This window comes from Durotheca rogersii (assembly GCF_024521655.1).
Source record: "Durotheca rogersii strain YMJ 92031201 chromosome Unknown GGS23scaffold_15, whole genome shotgun sequence".
NCBI classification, from domain to species: Eukaryota; Fungi; Ascomycota; class Sordariomycetes; order Xylariales; family Xylariaceae; genus Durotheca; species Durotheca rogersii.
In genome coordinates this window covers 83,684-101,807 of record NW_026251246.1, presented here as the reverse complement: position 1 = coordinate 101,807, position 18,124 = coordinate 83,684, and the positions used below count along the sequence as shown (strand labels likewise).

The window sequence follows — 18,124 nt, the reverse complement described above, 5'->3', positions numbered from 1 at the left end:
ATCGCCTACCCCTCGTCGCTCGTCCGTCACTATCGCACCCTATTAAAATGCAGCAGAGAGACGGTGAGGGAGAGGGCGCGTCGGGGAACGACATCGCTCATGAGGGTCGTGATGCGAGCGTCTTCTACTAATTGATGTCAAACAATGGCTTGAGCTTGATAATGAGCTGCCACTCCTCTGTCGACACGTCTTTCCGGTAGAATTCCTTCAGCGTGTCGATGCTGGCGCGGGAAATCAGGCTGTAGAGCATATCTTTTTCCTCGAGCTGCCGCCCATAGGTGGGCTGATGGCCTCCCATCTCGATCTTTACCGCCACCGAGGGCTGACCCTTCTTGCAAACTGGAATCTGCTTATGATCTCTCTCGATCGAGGTCCTGTAGTAGTAGTTAGCGGGCCTGAAAAAAGAAAAAAAAAAAAACTTCCCAGATTTCCCAGCTAAGACTTACACTCTCCCCAGACTGATGATCTCCTTGGCGCCCGTCGTTGGATTTTGCTTGACGGCGGCAATCGGGGTGTTGATCTTGAGGCTACCGTCCACAACGTCCACGCCTACGACGATGGGACTCGTCTTGTTGAAGACGGCCACCGGGTTCAGCACACAAGGGAAGACAGCCAATAGCTTCGACTCTTCCCTCTTCTTTTCGAGCTGTTCCTCCATGTGCTTCGTGAAGGCGTCGAAAAGGTGGTAGATGATATCGGCAGTAAAGATCTTGATGCCTTGATCGTCTGCGTACGCCTGAGCCTCTTTATCAATCTTAACGTCAAAGCAGAGCATGACAGCATGGTCGGGGTTCTTCTCAAGCATCGTCGCGCATTGGATGACATCTCGCTTGAACACGGGGCCGATTCCGACGTTGGCCACCGGAATCTTGCAATCCTTCAGGAAATCGAGCAGGGCCTCGAGAGAACCCAGGGTCGAGGCTTGCACGCTGACACCACGCCCAGTCGTGGCGACACGGCTGAATAGCTTGTTAAGATCGGACTCGATCTCTTCCTCGAGGTCCTCTTCGTCGTCATCCGGCCCAACCACGAGCAGTCGGGACCCGGCAATGGCTCCCTCGAGACCGGGTGCGCTAATCTTGACACCGACCGCGGCCTTGACTTCCTTGTTGTGTACGTATTGGGATTTGACACGCAGCTCCTTCATGGTGGCGGGTGTGAGGAGGGCGCGGATATTCGTCGTGATCGCCCCCTCTACACCGCAGACCACTATCCGGTCACCCTCTCGGAGGATACCGTTGGATAGGATGACGTCGATGGTCATACCAAAGCCTTCGATCGCCTTGACTTCTAGAACGGTGGCCTGGACCTCAGATAGATACATCAGGGAGCCCACCATCCTCTCCTGGGTCAGCTGGAGGATGAGCTTCAGCATGTCGGGAATACCTTCGCCTGTGTGAGCCGAGGTGGGTACCAACGACACATTTCTAGCCATCGACTTGTTTTCGTAATAGAGTTCGGCGTTGAAGCCCTGCTCGGCGAACGCCAGCTTCGTCGATTCTAACCGGTTCTTGAACTCGTTCTGCACACCCTTACTCTGGAGAGCCAAGCTCTCTTGGAAGCCGTTATTATCAACCTTCTTCCAGCCGTAGAGACGGTCTATCTTGTTGAGAGCGACAATAAAGGGCGTCTTGCGATCCCGAAGTAGCTTCATGGATTCGAGGGTCTGGGGCTCGAGGCCGTGCATTATATCGACGACGAGAATGGCGATGTTACAAAGCGACGATCCTCTTGATCGCAAGTTCGAGAAGGACTCGTGACCTGGGGTGTCGATGATCAGGAGACCCGGAACCTTGAACTCGAAGGCCCCATCCGCATTGACGACAGCCGTCTTCTGTTTGATGGCGTCGACGGGGAAGTACGTCGCGCCGATCTGTTGGGTGATACCGCCGGCTTCGCCCTCCTGCACGTTGGTCTGTCGGATCTTGTCCAATAGCTTTGTCTTGCCAGTATCGACGTGTCCCAGGATACAGCAGATTGGCGACCGGAGGTTGTCCTTTGACCGCGCAGCAAGGGCGGCCTGATGGGCCTTCTCTCGTCGTTCGGCCGCCTCCTTCTTCCGTTGAGCTTCCGCAGCCTGCGCGGCAGTTTGCGCTTCGTCTTCCGAGGATTCATCTTCGGATTCGGATTCGCCTGGCTTAGGCTGGGATTGGGCTTTCGCCGAGTCAGGCTGCGAAGCCTTCCCATTCGTGGCAGGCTTCGCCGACGCCTCGGCTTCCTCCTCCGAGTCGGCGTCCCAGCTATCTCTCACGTCGCCCTCGGCCGCGGCAGCGGCGGCCTCCCAATCATCTTCGATATCACTGTCCGCCCGCGCCGCCGCGGCCGCCCGAGCCGCTTCCTCGGCCGCGGCGGCTTCCCTGGCAGCGTTTTCTTCAGCTTCCTTCGCTGCAGCCTCAGCTTGCAATCTCGCGCGCTCGGCGGCTTCGGCTAAAGTTTTCTCCTCATCGACCTAATAAGACATACGTCAGCCACGGCTTCGCGCCTCCAACAGAAAAGTCATAGTGCCCATACCTTTTGTTGAATCTTCTTGCTGCGCTTCTTGTTGTCGTAGGCAACCTTCTTCTTCTCCTCGGCAGCTTCCTCGGAAGGGCCAACCTTGATGCCGGCATTGATCATCTGCTGTAATTTCCTCTCGTTCCGGGCTTTCTCTTCCCTTTGCGCCTTGGTCAGGAATTTGCCCTCTTTCTTAAGCTGCTCGATTTTTTCCTTTTCCTTCTGCTTCTTGCGAGCCTTCTCCTCTTCTCTCCGTTTGTTGGCCTCGGCCTCTTCCCGCTCTAATGCTTCGATCTGTGCCTTCTCTTCGGCGGCGAGACGTTCGGCCTCTTCTCGCTGCTGCCGCAAAGCCTCTTGTTGTTTTTGAATGGCTTGTAGATGTGCAGGTAGTTTCTTCCCCTTCTTACCACTAGCCTCGGCCGCGGGTTCGGGAACGGGAATATCTTTCTTCTCCTCCGCAGCTGGCTTTGCAGCCTCGGCAGCCTTCGGAGGAGCGGGAGCTGGCGTCGTAGTCTTCTTCTTCGCGGCCTGGGGAAAGCTCGAGTTAGCTAAGGAGCCGAGTTTCCCTCGGTAATACGGGGATTCGCTCACCTGTTCTTTCTTCCTCTGCTTCTCTCTCTCTTTTTTTAACTTCTCCTTCTCGGCTTTTGTTAGTATTCTTCCGCCTTCGCCAGTCTCATCGTCGCCGGCATCCCCTGCGGCGGCGCTGGCTGCCTTGGCCGGCGGTTGCTGCGGCTTGGCCTGCTTTCCGCCCTTGCCCTTCTTCTCTGGCAATGGGAATTCATCCTCTACGGAGGCTTCCTGGGGAGGCTTGACTGCAATCTCAGGCTCGGGCGCTGGAGCAGGGGCAGAAGCATCTGGGTCGACGAAGTCCTCCGACAGGCCTTTCTTCTTCCGCTTTTCGCGATTCTTTTTCATCATGGCCATGAGACCGCCGACGGGGGCGTCATCCTCGTCCTTGTTCTCTGTCTCATCAGGTGGTGCGGAGGCATTGCCGTTCGTAGGTGCGATAGACTCGCCCAATTCTGCCTCCCAATCATCGGCTGCCTTTTTGTTCCCCTTCTTCTTGGGCGGCATTTTGGCGGTGGTGTGGATGTAGACGGGTTAACCAGGGTCGCCGGTATCGACGAGGTGAAGAACGTGAAGAATGAGGTCGTGAGATGAGCCTGTGAATTTCAACACAAGACGAATGCTTTGCAAGTAGATGGTAAGGAGAGACGCTGCGGCAACTTCGCCTCCATACGAAGTTTTACTCTGTAGGAATGGGCGGTAGTGAAGCTCAGACAAAGTCAATACGGAAGGTCATGAAGGAATCCGGGTGGGGTGAATGGATCCTCTTCACCACCAGCAGCAATTTTTTGTTACTCCAGCCCGCTTACGGCTCCTAGAGGGAGGGGAGGGGGCTTAGAGAAGGGAAATAAGGGGAATGAATAGGCGACAAATTGCCAGCTGGAAAATGGGATGTCATTACGTGTTCGACCTTCGGCTTAGCCACATATCGACACCAACAAGAAGACGAATAAGTGCGTGACACTTCCTTATAACTGATATGGTGGCCCGGCCCACAATAGAGGGCAGAGAGATTCCGAATGGCGCGGGTGTGCGTAAGCAGGCGAGGGCGAACTAGGGCGAGATGACGACGGACGGCGGGATGCGATAAAGAAGAGATGGAGAATGGGGAATCCAGAGCAGATCAGAGGAATACCTTAGGTACCTCCTAGGGGTACACTACTCTCAAGGTACCTGCCGGTTAGGAACGCTTCGAGACGGTTAGGTACCGAAGGTGGTAGTAGTAGTAGGTGCGTAACCTAAGGGTTAGGGCCATCTACTCAAAAGTGTGTAGGTAGGTACCTGATGTACCTTTAGTATGTGGGTGCTATGTACCTACCTACTTAGGAGGTACCTGGTCGCAACGCTATACCTGCAGGCAGGTACCTACGTAAGCCAACTACCACCAGCCTAGCGAGGTAGTGAGGGGTACCTTGAATACTTGGGTACCTAGGTAGGAGGTGCTTACCTACCTAGGTACATTATTGCGGGGACCCCGGCGATCGGTAGGTACATCGTGTACATACCTACCTATGATTTAGGTAGGTACCTAGCAACTGTAACCGGCCTTGGTGCGATGCCGCAACACAATAAATACTAAATAATAAGGGCCTATTTATTTCTTACACCGAGTCAAACTCCCTCCCTAAAATGAAATCAACCAAACGCTGGTTATGAACAGCAACCATTCTAAGGTGTGGCGCTCATGAAATCATACATACTTAAGCAAGCCCCTAGGTAGGTATATCTAATCGATAAGATAAGCAGAGTAGGCATTTGGACACCTAAGGTAACCCAGGTAGGCAACATGCACACAGAAGACCACCATGAAAGTGTAGCAAAGTAGAATTTCCAGGTCCTAGGTTACATCTCCAGTCCCTCTTTTTCCTCGTGTTATCCGCTAGTGGCACACTCGAGTCCCTCTCGTCCATTCCGAAGAAGAAGTTTTGGTCATCATTCATCCCTATCTACACCTCACAAGACATATAGCCTCCCATCTCCTACGTGATCAGCTACCTACAATATCCACATCAGAGAGGTCCCTCGAAGGGAGGCCTTATAAGGAGGGGTAGATGCGTGCACATATCACGAACATAGCGTCGACGCCCTGCGTTTTCATATAAAAAAAGAGGCCCCCGAACGAAGCTCTTCCATCTCCGACACCCCCTGGTCCCGTCGATGCGGGCTAAAGAACGGGCGAGAGATAGTACGTGAGGATGCTATAGCCCAGTTCGTAGGAAGCCGTGTCCTGGCCGGGCCCTTCGCGCGACGACAGATAGCCTTCCTTGTCTAGGGTGCCGAGAAGCTCTCGGAAGCGTTCCGCGTGCTGCTCCGACATCAGCATCTCCAGCGCACGCTTGTCGAGGCATCTCTTCAGCACGTCTCCGTCCACTTGCATGTTCAGCTTCGGGTCAAATCTCGGCTCCGGATCCACCTCGTCCTCTCCCTGCCTCGACGAGATATAAGGGCAGATCGCCGGGGACGTCGCCGCCACGTTCTGGATGAATCGCAGGAGTCGCCACGCATTTTCATCCAGAAGTGTAAAGTGCTGGAGCGACCCATCGATAGTCAAGCCCAAGATATCCGAGCCGGCCGGGCCGCTCCTGATGCACCCGTAACGTGGTCTGTTCTTAAATGTGCCCCACAAAGCTCTGGTATACCCCCGGGCGAACCGCCTGATGGATGCCTGGAGCTCCGCCCGGAATATCAGCTGCAACGGCCTCTCGTTTTCTGGAGGAGTCCATAGGCCGTGGACGCCACACATAGGGTCTGACAGCATAGTTATAGTGTTCAGCGACGAGCCGACCTCGATGGAATGCAGGCTACTTCGACAAGTGTCGTCTGTGTGGAGTTGGCTCATCTGTTCTCCTGGGAAGGAGGGCTCACTTTTATAGTCGAGGACCACGAGCGAATGCTTGGTGGTGAGGGCGTGGAGCCGTCCATTCACTACTTGCATCCACGAAGCCGGAGATGGCAGTTCGCACTGCCTCACAACCCTAAACTTGCCTTGTTCGATTATGTGGTATTGGATTAGATTCCCAACGCACAGGAACACGCCATGCTCGTCCGTAGCAACTGACCAGATAGGTCCGTCTCGGATTTTCCGATCAAATTTTGTCCAGAACCGTATTAGCCGGGGCATACCGGTCTGTGTCGACGTGTTATCGGGCTCGGCTGAAATGATCAGGAGAAGGCCTTCATTTGCTCTCCTCCTGAGAGCGAGGACAATCCAATCCCCATGGACCCCTCCGCACCTGTAAGACCATGTGGTGAGCGAGATGGCTCTCGTATCTAAGCTGCCCAGACCAGTAATATAGTCGACCTCATAGTACGTATAAGCCTCCTTCGACTTCCTCCTCTCGAGCGGTTGCGATAGATCACGCCCGGTCGTAGGGTCGAGGAAGTGTAGCGAGGGTCGCCCGTTCTTCGAAACAACGGTAATGAGGGCCTCTAGTTGCGGGGAGAACATAATCTTGACTGGCGTGCCCTCGACTGGAAAATATCTCGGAACCAACTTAGGCCGGCGTTGCAATTCGGTGATCATTATTCGCGCCCCCGAAACCATCACCAAAATCGATTCTCCGTATCCGATAAGTGGTCGACGCAATTCCGCTACGAAGTTGATCGGCGGCGAAGGCATGCTAGGGCGATCTCCGTCTGTTGGCCAAACGCGGTGTATCCCTTCAAACCGCGTTCCGAAAGAGTCGCTGGTATAGTTGGTCACAATTGCCAACTCGGCGTCACTGCAGACCAGGAGAGAATTCGGGTCCCCGATGGCGCTGCCAGATAGTACATGGGACGGCGACACGCTAAGCTTATCCCAACATATTTCGTGGCTCGTAGCATCTCCATCACCGAGTTGCGTAGTGATTACGTATCCGTCCCTTGTCCCGACAGCGATGATCGCCTTGCCGGACCGATCGCCAAGATGTACGATGCTTGTCAAAGCTCCAACGACCTCGCCCCCTGCGGGATCCCCAGGGTTGAAGCCAGCACCTGTCGTAGTTTGGGTAAGCATTCACCGATAGATGTCGGTTCACGGCGGAGGGGCATACCTGGCCGTAATTCTACCAATATAGGCGACGCAGGAACGTGTGGCGTGGATTTGGTGTGATATACTGCTAGGGTTGAGCTTTCGCCTTGCCAGAGACCGGCCAGGATTACATCGTTTCCAGCCAACTTATCTACAGCGAGACAGGTTACCTCGCCTCCGATATCAAATACTCGTTGGGAAGAAACTTGGAGGCCATCGATGCTTAACAGCGCGATCTTGAATTCCGAACTAGAGTATACTGCGAGCGCAATGGAGTCACCCCGAATGGCAGCATCGGCGACGACGGCGGTATGATTGTGTATAATGTCTCCTATTCGAAATTGAGAGCTATTATAGGTTAGGCCGAGTTGACCACCAAGAAGGTCGGCTTTGGTGGAGGAACTCACCAGGCAGTCGGTGTCACGATCGTAATATAAGTTGTTGTAACCTGCACCACCACGCCATCGGCCTCTTGGGCAGTTAACGTGGTTGAAGAGAGATCATAGGGTATAGCGTCGTGGTCCAGTTCTGAAACTTCATTCAGGTCGCCCGAGAGATGCAGAACGGACGACTCATTCGGAAGTGCTAGCAGCAAGAAGAAACCATCTTCCGCGGCTCCCATATAAGGGGATATGGCCCAGCACCGCCTGATGTTTGAGGAGTATGAAAGATCCAGGCCAATTCTAGCCTGTATGCCATATCGAAATTCGGTGATGGCACCCAATATGCCTCTGCCGCTACAGGCAAAAACCTTCCCTGGTTGCAGGGAACTGGGGTCTCTATTATCGGTGGCACACGACGTAGCGGAATTATCCTCGTGCTCCTCCCCCGTTGCGGCATTAGTTACGGCGAAGTCCACCGTCGGCGACCAATTTGGGATAGAGCCAATTCTCTGTGGTGACTGTCTCGCTTCAACCTGTCGATAGCTTCGAGGTTAACCAAGGCTGGTACGCAAGGGGCAGATCAGATCTCACATTCCAAACTGCTCCTGGGCCAGAGTCGCCGCCTGTAACCAGAACATCGCCAAAAGGATGAAAGAGTGATGCAAAAGCCGTGTCAATATTGCAATCCACAGAGCCCATGCTAACGCTAGTTTCGATCTCGGACTCGTCGCCACATTCGAGGAAGTTAATGAGACCATCTTCCCTTGCCAAGTAGATAACGTCCTTCTTGTCATGATACGGAGGGTGCCTTATGGGCCGTGTCCAAGCTGTCCACAACGGCTCTCTTGTCCCGTGGTGCAATTCCGTGTCATCTCGGTTGGCTAGGTCGAAGGGAACAAATTCGGGAGGGCCGCTCAAGATATCGGAGCAAGTCGCTGTGATTCTCTCGGTAATCATCAAAAAGGCGTTCCGGACCTTTAGAGGCACGACCAACAACGGCATGCGGTAATTCTCCTCAAGTCTATATCCATTTCTCTCTTCCAGGAAAACTTCCGTCATGTCAAGCCTACGATCCCATTCGTACACTGCTAGTCTCGAGACCTCAGGTTGGACAACAATGATCAGCAGGATTATCTGATATTCGTTCCCATGATGAGGGTGAAGGAATTCAATTTTGTGGATGATACCCTTGACTGCCCGAGCCACCTTCTCCTTGATTGGCTGCAAAGTGCCATCGCGAGAGTATTGTTCTCTCAGCGTTTCCATCGACTCGAGATGATACATGATGAAAAGGTTCTCGGAGCAAGCCAGGGCTAGGAACCTCGACGAAGGGTCAATAGCCATGTGGAACCCTGGGCAGACTAGTCGTTGTCCCGGCACATGCTGGGTCGAGGAAACGAAATCCCAGCTTCTCCGGGGCCCCTGGTGCAGGAACAGAAACACCAAGTCTCCCCGTTCGAGCACTAAAACTAGTAGCTGAGGGGGCAGTGTTCCATTGGGGTCCGGGAGAGCCGAGGTCGGCGAGCTCGAATCGGCCATTTCCGTATCACTGTCCTCAGTTTTTACATAGGTAGAGTCCCCGATATTCTCGCCACCTGCTCCGCGAGAATACCGGGGCGCACCCATGACGACAGCGTTCCGTATCCGGGATCCGAAGTCCTTCTCTCTCGTAACTTCGTGGAGCTGCCTATCGCGACCAAGCTCACATATCTGAACAGAGTGGTCCTGCCCGCATAGTAAAACACAACGGTAAGGTTAGCATCCAGTCAACTAACAGATTGTGGAGAATAAATGCGAAAAAAGGAAAAATAAAGCCGGCATATAACATATGCTTGTCTTAATCCTCCCTCTTTTTCCAACGTCCCCACCCCATATTTAGAGGAGAGGACCAACGAAGCATAGAAATAAACTCGTAGAATAGAATCGAGCTTCACGATGTGTCATCGACTACCAATAACATGGTGGTTCCCCGGCGCCCGTAGGGCTCCAGAGAGGCTAGGAGATTGGCAAAAGGCAAGGAAATAGAGTGAAACCTACCCCGATCAGGGCAACATCGTTGAAGCGGGGCGAGCGAAGCTGTACAGGTAAGACCCATCTTGTGACCGGGCTATCGACGATTGTCCTGGTGAGTAGGCCGTAAGTCGGGGGTTTCGGGGGTGTTTGTCTTCCTATCCTCCGACCCGCGGTGCCTTGATCCCTCATAACCTCTTCGGCGGTGATCGTGCGGGACACCCACTGATCGTTTTCTAGGATGTAAGTTTCCAGAGATGCCATCGTGATAATGCGTCACTACTTGGCTAGAGGCGCAGATTCAACCAGCTGGCGGGGGCCCAAAGATACGCCGTACGAAGATATAGAGCCAGGCGAGGACGGATATAGAGAGCGCGAACGGAGATGGGTTACGGCTGGCAGCGAAACTCGCCACAACTTCGTCGGCTGGCAACCGAGATGGAAGGCAACGGATATGATGGCACGACCGCACCTCAGACGGCTTAGACGGGCAGAAGCTTCAAAGGCCACCCGGAATAGGGAGGTGGCTTGGAGGCAGGCAGCGCGGTATGCCGAACAGCCTCGAGGTCCCTAACAGTTTGCGTTAGACACCAGATAGCACGAGAAGGGGACCCAGATGCCGTCGGCAAGGTTGTGTCCCAGAGATGAGGAAGAAGTGGATAGCTTGGGAACTCCGGCTCGACCAGGTCGACCGACTGCCTAAGCTAACTGCGCAGGTACCTGGCCTATCTACCGGGGCAGCGTATGGCTGGAGATCGATATGCATATAGTATTCGTCGGAAGCAGGTGGGCAGAGCAAATAGGACGACGGGCGGGCTTAAACGATCGGCTGAGTTGGCAGGTAGGTACTATAGTCTCGTACCGTCCCTAGAGGGTTGTCCATGGGCAGACTACGGGTGTGGGTTGAGGGCGGGAGGTAGCAGAGGCGGGAATGTTGGTTGGGAGTTGAAGCCTGATATTGTTAGCCTCGACGAACCGGCTAAGACGTAGTAGGTGGGTATAAGTTTAGGTAGGTTGACGTCCTGGTGCAGATCCACTGTGTCGTACCTCTTGCTAGAGGAGGAGGTAGGTACTTACGTACCTGACTTGATAACCCCGTATCGCGGGTACCTGTACCATGACTACAGGGTTGAGTAACATGGATACGTACCTTGGATACCTAACTCCAGTATCTACCTCCTAAGGTAGGTAGGTGAGCAGACTCGGGAATAATGGATTGACGGAGTACCTGAGGCACCGAGCAGAGGTACCTGATTCGGTACCCGAGGTATTGGGGGGGTTCAACCCCAGTCACAACCTTCCATGCAAATGCCGATTACCTATCTGATGTCGCCCTAACCCTACCTACCTCCTCTACTACGAGCACAGAGGTACCGGTTACCCAGGTACCTTTCCCAAGGTCGATATCCGGTGCCTGACGTACCTACCTATCTTAGGTACCTGTGAAGGATCAATTTTAACAATACACCCAATCTATAATACTCGGTAGTTGCCCTTCTAAAGGTGCCTGTCCTGTCCCGTCCAAAGGAGGTCCATCCGATCAGGCCAACCCGTTACGTACCTGGAAAACACCCTATTAGGTCAGGCGGGGTTGCTATAGCGTCAGGCGTTGGGTTCATCTTGGGCTCCATCTAGGCGTGTACGAAGATATACGAGGGTGGGAAAATATCTCGGAAGACCTGGACGAGACCGGATGCAGGCGAGACACCATAAATTTGGGTAAGTGGCTAGCTAACCTAGATGGAGGCCACCGATGTGTGTCCAGATGCCGTTACCTACATGATGTAGGCATTGTCTCGCCCCAACTCGAAGCCGTGTAACTTGCCGCAATATCGTCGAGGATGATAACAAGGCGCCCTCTGCAGACAGACAGAGAGGCGCGCCGAGAGAGAGACGACGATATGGACGTTTGTTGCCGTATCCGTACAGTACCCGACAAGGCAGCCGTGGAAAGCCTATAACTACCTACACCTGAATACAACCTAACTAAGCACGTGTCGGGCACCTTGACCTTGAAGCCCACGTGTAAGATAGGCCCTGGCATGAGGGGGATGTTACGACGTCTGGGTGGAAGGAAATATTGGGGTTTCTCGGTCAGCACTTCGTCGGCGCGATAGAGCGAAAAAAAATTAGCAGGCAAGAGGTTCCAAAGACACCAACGAGGAGATGATTCGATAGAACGCCGTAAGAACACACATAGGTTGATATTGCCCATGAAAGAAAGGCACGAGACCAGGAGACCTCGAGACTTTGACGATGTCTTTCCGCCCCCTCTCCCTATATGAGCGTACGAGGCAAGGTATGCCGCTATGCCCGCCCGCAGCTCACAAGGTGCATCAGGTAACCTAGCGGTAGACCGTGGGGGGTGCCCGTGCCCCCCCCCCCCGGCCCATGAATCCACTATAGAGAATACGATACCCCGGGCAGAAATGACATGCTTCTTGCAGATCTAGTCTAGCGCCACGGCTCCTCGGAACAAATCCTAAACACTGGTTTGGTAAAAGAACTGATAGATTACGAGTATAGGGAAGAATCATATCATATATGCAAAGCATAGGAGGTTAGCATAAGGTAGTGTATAATAGATTTTTCCAAGGAGCCTACTTCTTACAATTCGTCGAGCAGGCGGTTTACTATAACGGCAAGTAAGAGGGAACAGCTTGGACGTACCCGTCCGTATAAAACAGGTACCTACTTAAGTACCGTGACTAGGCGGGCACCTTGATGACGGTGATCAAGACCGGTCAGGAGGCTGCCAGTGGCCGGGGGGGTTGTTTCTGCTTCTGCGGTCAAGTGCCGGGTAACTTATAGGTACCTAGGTTGGTGCCTTAGGTACCTCCTACGCCCGTCCGTCCGCTGATCCCTCGTCCACAACTCGCCATCAATGCATACATGCATAGCTGTGTGTGCCCGTACGTTATATCAACCTTGCCGTGCCTCCTTACGTCGATACCGTTGTACCTACATACTTGTTCCCACGCAGTTGGTTCAAATCGCGGATCTGGCAATTTACGACAATTCTACGCCCTCTTCGACGAGCTTCCTCGTCAGACACCACTCTTCCCTCTTATACTGCCTCTCCCCGAAGCAAGGCGCCCGGCAATCTAGCAGATAGATTAATCCAAGTCCCAACCTCGACTTGCCACCTCCACCCCGGAGATTCTAGAATATCTATTTACGTACGCCAACGTTACACCGAGACGAGATCCTACCGGTACAGCGTATTGGCCCTTTCGAAGAGTGCTGGGCGTAGGCGAGAGGAGAACGGCCGACAAAAACAAAGAGTACATGCCCATCCGGAGTGTCTGGGACTGATGCCGCGGTAGGCCTCCTATTGATGGTATCGAATGCCGGTTGTAACCCTTGTCAGAGCAAATCCGGCGTACTCATTCGCTCGCGCCGGCGTTTGAGGCAACCCGACGTGCGGCACTAGGAAAGGGGAAAGAGAGAAAAAAAAAAAAGAAAGGGAAACGGGGAGGTCGAGACGATCTGGTTGCCCATGGCCTCGGAAGCTTACTCTGAAAAGAACGGGGACGAAAACGCAGACGCCAAAGGTGACGAAGGCGGTGCGGATCGTGATGCGCCCGCATTGGCTCGCAAGCAAATCCGCATCTCAGATGCATGCGAGCGGAGAGACATCGACGATCTCCAGGCCCTGGCTGTGTCGAGGGGCGGGTTTCTCTCCGACGCCATCCGACGCCAAGCATGTGAGTCTCTCGCCCGTCTCACCTCGTCCACTTGCGGTCGATTTCCGAGAGATCTTGAGGCTCTGACCGTTCCCCGACAGGGCCGATACTGCTGGGTTGCCCTGCTGGCGAGGGCGGGGAACAGGACGGCGGTTCCGATTCGTGGAGACACCTGCAGCGACATCGAGACGAGGACCAGGTCAAGCTGGACGTTGACCGAAGCTTCGTCTACTACCCAGATGGTACGAGATGCTTACCTTTTTTTTTCCCCCCTTTTCCGGCTGCTACCTTACCGCCTTCTGTGCTACCGAACTAAGCGCTAGTTAGACAATTCCCAGGCGCAGCTCGCCCTGAAAAAGTCGGAGCTCGCGGACCTCATCACCGAAGTCCTGCGGCGCCAGCCGTATCTATGCTACTTCCAGGGCTACCATGATATCTGTCAGGTGTTCCTCCTGGTGTTGCCGCCGGCGATCCGGGCCACGGTCGTAGCGCGCCTGTCGGCCCTGCGCGTCCGGGACTTCATGCTGCCGAACCTAGCCCCGGCGGTGACGCACCTACGGCTAATCCCAGATATCCTTGACGCGGTGGACCCGGCGCTATGCGCGCACCTGTCGCGGATCGAGCCGTACTTCGCGCTGTCGGACACGCTGACCATGTTCGCGCACAACGTGCAGCGGTACAGCGACATCGCGCGGGTGTTCGACGCGCTGCTGGCGCGCGAGCAGGCCTTCAGCTTATATGTGTTCGCGCAAATCGTGCTGCGCCGCCGCGCCGAGCTCCTCGCGCACGACGAGCCCGACATGCTGCACTTCGCGCTGTCCAAGCTGCCGCAGGACCTCGACTTCGAGGAGGTCATCGCCGACGCCGCGCGCCTCTACGACGCCCACCCGCCCGAGACGCTGCGCTCGTGGGGCGCCGTCTCGCGCGCCAGCGCCCTCAAGACGACCCGGCCGGCGCGCCGCTGCGCCGCCCAGAGCCTCGACGACGGCCGGGCCTATTTCGAGAGGCAGCTCCGCGAGCTCGAATGGGCCGAGAGGCGCCAGGCCGTCCTCAAGACTTTATGGTCGAACAAGGTGGTCGTGGCAGCCGTGATCATCGGCATCGGCGCCGTGTACTTCCGCAAGGCGCCGCTCTGGGCGAATATCGTTGCGTGGTGAGCGGCAGGCCGCTATTTTTTTTTTAACCTACCCAGTGACGATTCATAATAGGTTCAGCTTTACGAATAAAGATGATTAAATTGTACGGGGCTGGGGACAATGTTCGGGATTTATTAGCCCCACGTTCACGCTGTCCCTATCCTGCTCTTCGTACGCATGCGGTTGGCTCGGTGGTACCCACTCGGGTCGAGTCTACATATGGGTAGGCTAGCGAGGGAGAAACGGGGAGGCGTCCTGGGACGTACAAGATGTATACTAGACGCTGGAGGGCTAGCCGAGCCAGCCGGCCTGCTAGGAATTGCCCAAATCCTGCTATGCCGAAGCCGTCAGCCTACTTGACTCCCTCGACTTCGCCCGAGCACCGGGGTCTGTTGTGGAGACGTGGTGATGTGGAACCGCCCCCCCTTTTTAGGTGCGCCGCGACCAGGCGCTGCCAGCCCGAGCCCACTCTCCGGCGTACGTAGGTCCTCGCGTAGCTGGGCGATTGTAGGACGTCGCCGTCAATACAGGCTGCCTCCAAGGGAACGCAGTCGGGCGTGTCCGACTACCCAAGCGACTAGGCCAGCCGACCAGCTGAGCTACGGATGTATTTCTTCTATACCCCCCCGCAGGGTAGTCGACGCTCCCAGATCGTGGCCTCAGCAGTATACGCAAACCGCCACGGTATCTCCGTCCTACCACGGCCCTAGAATTATTCTTATTCTTGTTCTTATTCCTCTAGTCCACGTCAAGAGAGGGGGGAGGGGGAGGTTGCACACATTACATACGTACATAATTCATCCCTCTCCCCTTTCTCTTAGCGTACCTCCCGGCCCCACCCCTCCCCCCTCCCTCGTTCATCTCGCCGCGATACTCCTAGTAATCGACACGTAACTACCGTTCGCATCCGCACATCCGGTCCGCCTTTACCCCGGCTCAAAAAGCAAAAAAAAAGAGAAAAATCTCGCACCTCCTCTCACGCCGCCTCCTGGAACGCGGCCTTGAGCCCTTCGAAGTGCGCCTGCTCCTCGGCGGCGAGCCGGCCGCGCTGCGCGTCGCTGATGATGGTCAGGACGAGGCTATAGTTGTTGTAGAGGAAGCGCTCGCGCTTGCGGCGGTCGGCGCCGAAGGCAGCGCTGTAGCGGGTAAGGAATGCCTCCATCTCAGTGCGGAGGCGGCGTGCGGAGGCGGCGACGGGCTCGTCGTCGTCGCCGCCGCCGCCGGGGGCGCCGTCAGCGGCGGCGCCGCTCAGCGCGAGGATGCCGTGCAGCAGCTGGCCGAAGCGCTGGGTGGCGACGTGCGGCGCGGCCGACAGGCGACTCTGCTCGGCCTTGGAGGTGGGCGGCCGCGCGGGCAGGCTCGTCGTCAGCGCGCGCACTGACTCGCAGTGCGCGCTCATGATGAGCTGCAGCCGCGGCCACAGCAGCATCGCCGTCCCGTTGAGGTACCCGTCCGCCGTCGGGATCTTGCGCCGCTGCAGCTCGAACTGGAACCGCTGGTTGAGCCGCACCGCGAGCAGCACCCCGATCGCGTCGTACGTGTCGCCGACCAGCGACTTGGTCAGCGCGTGCCCGAGCTGGAACGTCGGCTCGAATATGTACGCGAAGTGCCGCGAGATCGCCGCGTAGCTCAGCGCCGGCGCGAAGAAGGACGCGAGGAACGTGTACTCGGCCGTCGCGTTGTCGACGAGCGCGAGGTTGAAGTTCCGGAAGGGCGCCTCGAGGTAGTGCGTGGACTGGTCCTCTTCGGCTAAGTAGGAAGAGAGCGCGGTTTGGTTGCTGGTGCGCAGGACGTCGATCCGCCGGCCCAGGTTAAAGGCATCGTGCGGTGGCCCTACGATTTTAGAACTCGATAGGACGGACCCCTTGCGGGAAGTATCCTCGCTGCCCAGCACATCTGTCTTATCCAAGGAGTACAGCTTGATTTCTTTTAAGGCGCTCTCGTAACGTGTGAACCGGTCGGCGTAGTACCATCTCATAGTATTCCTATAAGCCTGGCATATCTCGTCCGCCAGCGCGGCATGATGTTTGTGAAGGAAGGAGTATAAGTCTCTAAACTTGAGGAAATTTTGTTGTTGGATGACCTGCGCATTAATATGTGGCGATCGGAGGGCTTTGATCTGAGCGACGAGGAAGTCTCTTATTCGTTCGATAGCCTTGAGCACCAACTTTTCGAGTAGAGGACCGAGGTCTTCCAATCCTTTGCTACCCTGTGCGGTGGATGCATTTTTCTTGTACGCGGTAGCCCTCTTGTCGATCTCGGCGACGACCTTCACCCACGTCTCGTCGATCTGGCCGTCAGCAATTTTCGAGACTACCATCGGCGGAACGCTCATCTCCTCGACCACCGGCACTAAGCCCTTCTCCACCGCCTTGCGGTTTTCCAGCCGCACGTTGAGAACAGCCGACCGTGCCTGTAAGGTCTCGATGTCGGCAGACACTGCAGCGAGGTCATTTCGGAAGCTGGTCAGATTCGTCTCGACGGAGCTCAAGACCTCGTCGCAAGCTTGTATCGATCGATGGAGGTCCTCGAACTTGGTCTTCTCTAGCTCATCTGCCCAGGATAGCAAAACAGTAAGTATAGTAAGGAGAGAAAGCAGGGTGTCCATAACAAACAGGGGACGTACATTCCTCAGCCGACTGGGGTCCGTGTACAGCAAGGTCATCTGCCGGCGAGCCCTCGGACAAGGCTAACTCCCGAATAGATAAGCCGGCAAAGTCATACTCGAGCTCGAGATCCTCCGCCGATATCGAGATAACCGACTTGCTGGCCGATTCGGTGCCGGATGCTGCATTCTGGCCGTCGTCTCCGAGAAGTTTATTGAGAATCTGCGAAGGCTCAGGCCCAGCATAGGCCGTCTTTGATTCCTTTAGCGCAGAGCCATTGGCCTTCCGAGAAGATGCCAGAAAAGAGGAGGAAGACTCGGTCGAGGCCAAAGAAAGCGACGACGACCTCGGATTCAGGCCGGGGCGTTGCTGGGAGGTGATATAGGGGCCGAGGCCGCTCGGGGTTCTTCGAGGTGCGGGAGAGTAGGATCGACTACCCGGCGGCGAGGGGGCTGGAGACGCGGACTGACCGGCAAGTCGATCGAGCCACATGTTCTCTGGAGGTGTATGCGAAGGCAAAGGGGGGAAGGTCGGGGCTATGAGTTTGGTCGAGGCATGGCTTGGCCGGGTTACGTTCGCGAGCGGGCGGCACCAGGACGATCGATCGAGAGAGAAGGGATCTAGGGAGGCAAGCCGCTGGGTATTGGCACGGAGCCGAGCGGAAGACCGTTCGGGGGGTGTCGGGGTGTCGGGGTGTCGGGGTGTCCGGGGGGTGTCAGGGCGTCTGGTTGTTGCGATAATCAGCCAAGAGACAGCTTATGTGGTTACTTTGGTTAGTTGACAACTTCCTAGACAGCAGACAAGGCCGTGCGACAGCCTCTCCCGAGTCCACGGGGCAGAGGACGCTGATTGGCCAGGGGAGCTAGTCGCAGGTGATCCCAACGGGCAGATACCATGTCGGGTTTAGCGTTGTTCCGGAGTTGATTTACTCTAGGGATGTGGACCAGGTTCACTTCCCTTTCCGAAACAAGCGGGGCATGGGAGCCGGGCCACGGTCGCGTCTTCCAGGTACGTGTGCAGGGTGAGGCATGTGCGCTGGATACGTGCCATTTTCAGGTACCTGTGGTAAGTGATGCTCCCACATCCCACAGGCAGATCTTGACAAAGCACGACGAAGAGAAGATCAGATGAGAACACGAAACCCGGCGGGCGCTGGCAGACGACATCCGGTGGTTCGCGCGATACTCAGAGCAGTTCTGATATGCCCACTCGGAGCGTTTACATACCT

General features: G+C 55.7%; 4 protein-coding genes across 4 annotated transcripts; 1 reads left to right on the top strand and 3 right to left on the bottom strand.

Annotated features, from left to right (window-relative positions):
• Positions 1–127: 127 nt before the first annotated feature.
• Positions 128–3,570, bottom strand: GGS23DRAFT_605863 (uncharacterized protein; the record flags this gene model as incomplete). The annotated part of the gene is made up of 4 exons (XM_051519825.1): positions 128–374; positions 447–2,449; positions 2,512–3,021; positions 3,085–3,570. The coding sequence occupies 4 exons, from the start codon at positions 3,568–3,570 to the stop codon at positions 128–130; spliced, it is 3,246 nt and encodes a 1,081-aa protein (XP_051370608.1).
• Positions 3,571–4,780: 1,210 nt separating this feature from the next.
• GGS23DRAFT_573700 (uncharacterized protein) lies at positions 4,781–9,518 on the bottom strand. The gene is made up of 5 exons (XM_051516696.1): positions 9,497–9,518; positions 8,050–9,203; positions 7,483–7,991; positions 7,098–7,423; positions 4,781–7,038 (listed from the first exon to the last, which is right to left on the bottom strand). The coding sequence occupies exons 2-5, from the start codon at positions 9,082–9,084 to the stop codon at positions 5,228–5,230; spliced, it is 3,681 nt and encodes a 1,226-aa protein (XP_051370607.1). The 5' UTR covers positions 9,085–9,203; positions 9,497–9,518; the 3' UTR covers positions 4,781–5,227.
• A 3,449-nt stretch (positions 9,519–12,967) lies between these two features.
• Positions 12,968–14,311, top strand: GGS23DRAFT_597919 (rab-GTPase-TBC domain-containing protein; the record flags this gene model as incomplete). Its single annotated transcript, XM_051518701.1, has 3 exons — positions 12,968–13,175; positions 13,256–13,396; positions 13,482–14,311. 3 exons carry the CDS (start codon positions 12,968–12,970, stop codon positions 14,309–14,311), a joined length of 1,179 nt encoding a protein of 392 aa, XP_051370606.1.
• Positions 14,312–15,266: 955 nt separating this feature from the next.
• On the bottom strand, positions 15,267–17,388 carry GGS23DRAFT_597918 (Vps52-domain-containing protein; the record flags this gene model as incomplete). Its single annotated transcript, XM_051518700.1, has 2 exons — positions 15,267–16,843; positions 16,917–17,388. 2 exons carry the CDS (start codon positions 17,386–17,388, stop codon positions 15,267–15,269), a joined length of 2,049 nt encoding a protein of 682 aa, XP_051370605.1.
• Between the last annotated feature and the right edge of the window lie 736 nt (positions 17,389–18,124).

Excerpts from the sequence above, each read along its gene's own strand:
- GGS23DRAFT_573700 (XM_051516696.1), bottom strand. The coding sequence starts at position 9,084 with ATGGGTGCGCCCCGGTATTCTCGCGGAGCAGGTGGCGAGAATATCGGG. Across the intron at positions 7,992-8,049 it reads GCCCAGGAGCAGTTTGGAAT|GTTGAAGCGAGACAGTCACC; the intron begins GTGAGATCTGAT and ends AGCTATCGACAG. Across the intron at positions 7,039-7,097 it reads ATTGGTAGAATTACGGCCAG|GTGCTGGCTTCAACCCTGGG; the intron begins GTATGCCCCTCC and ends AAACTACGACAG.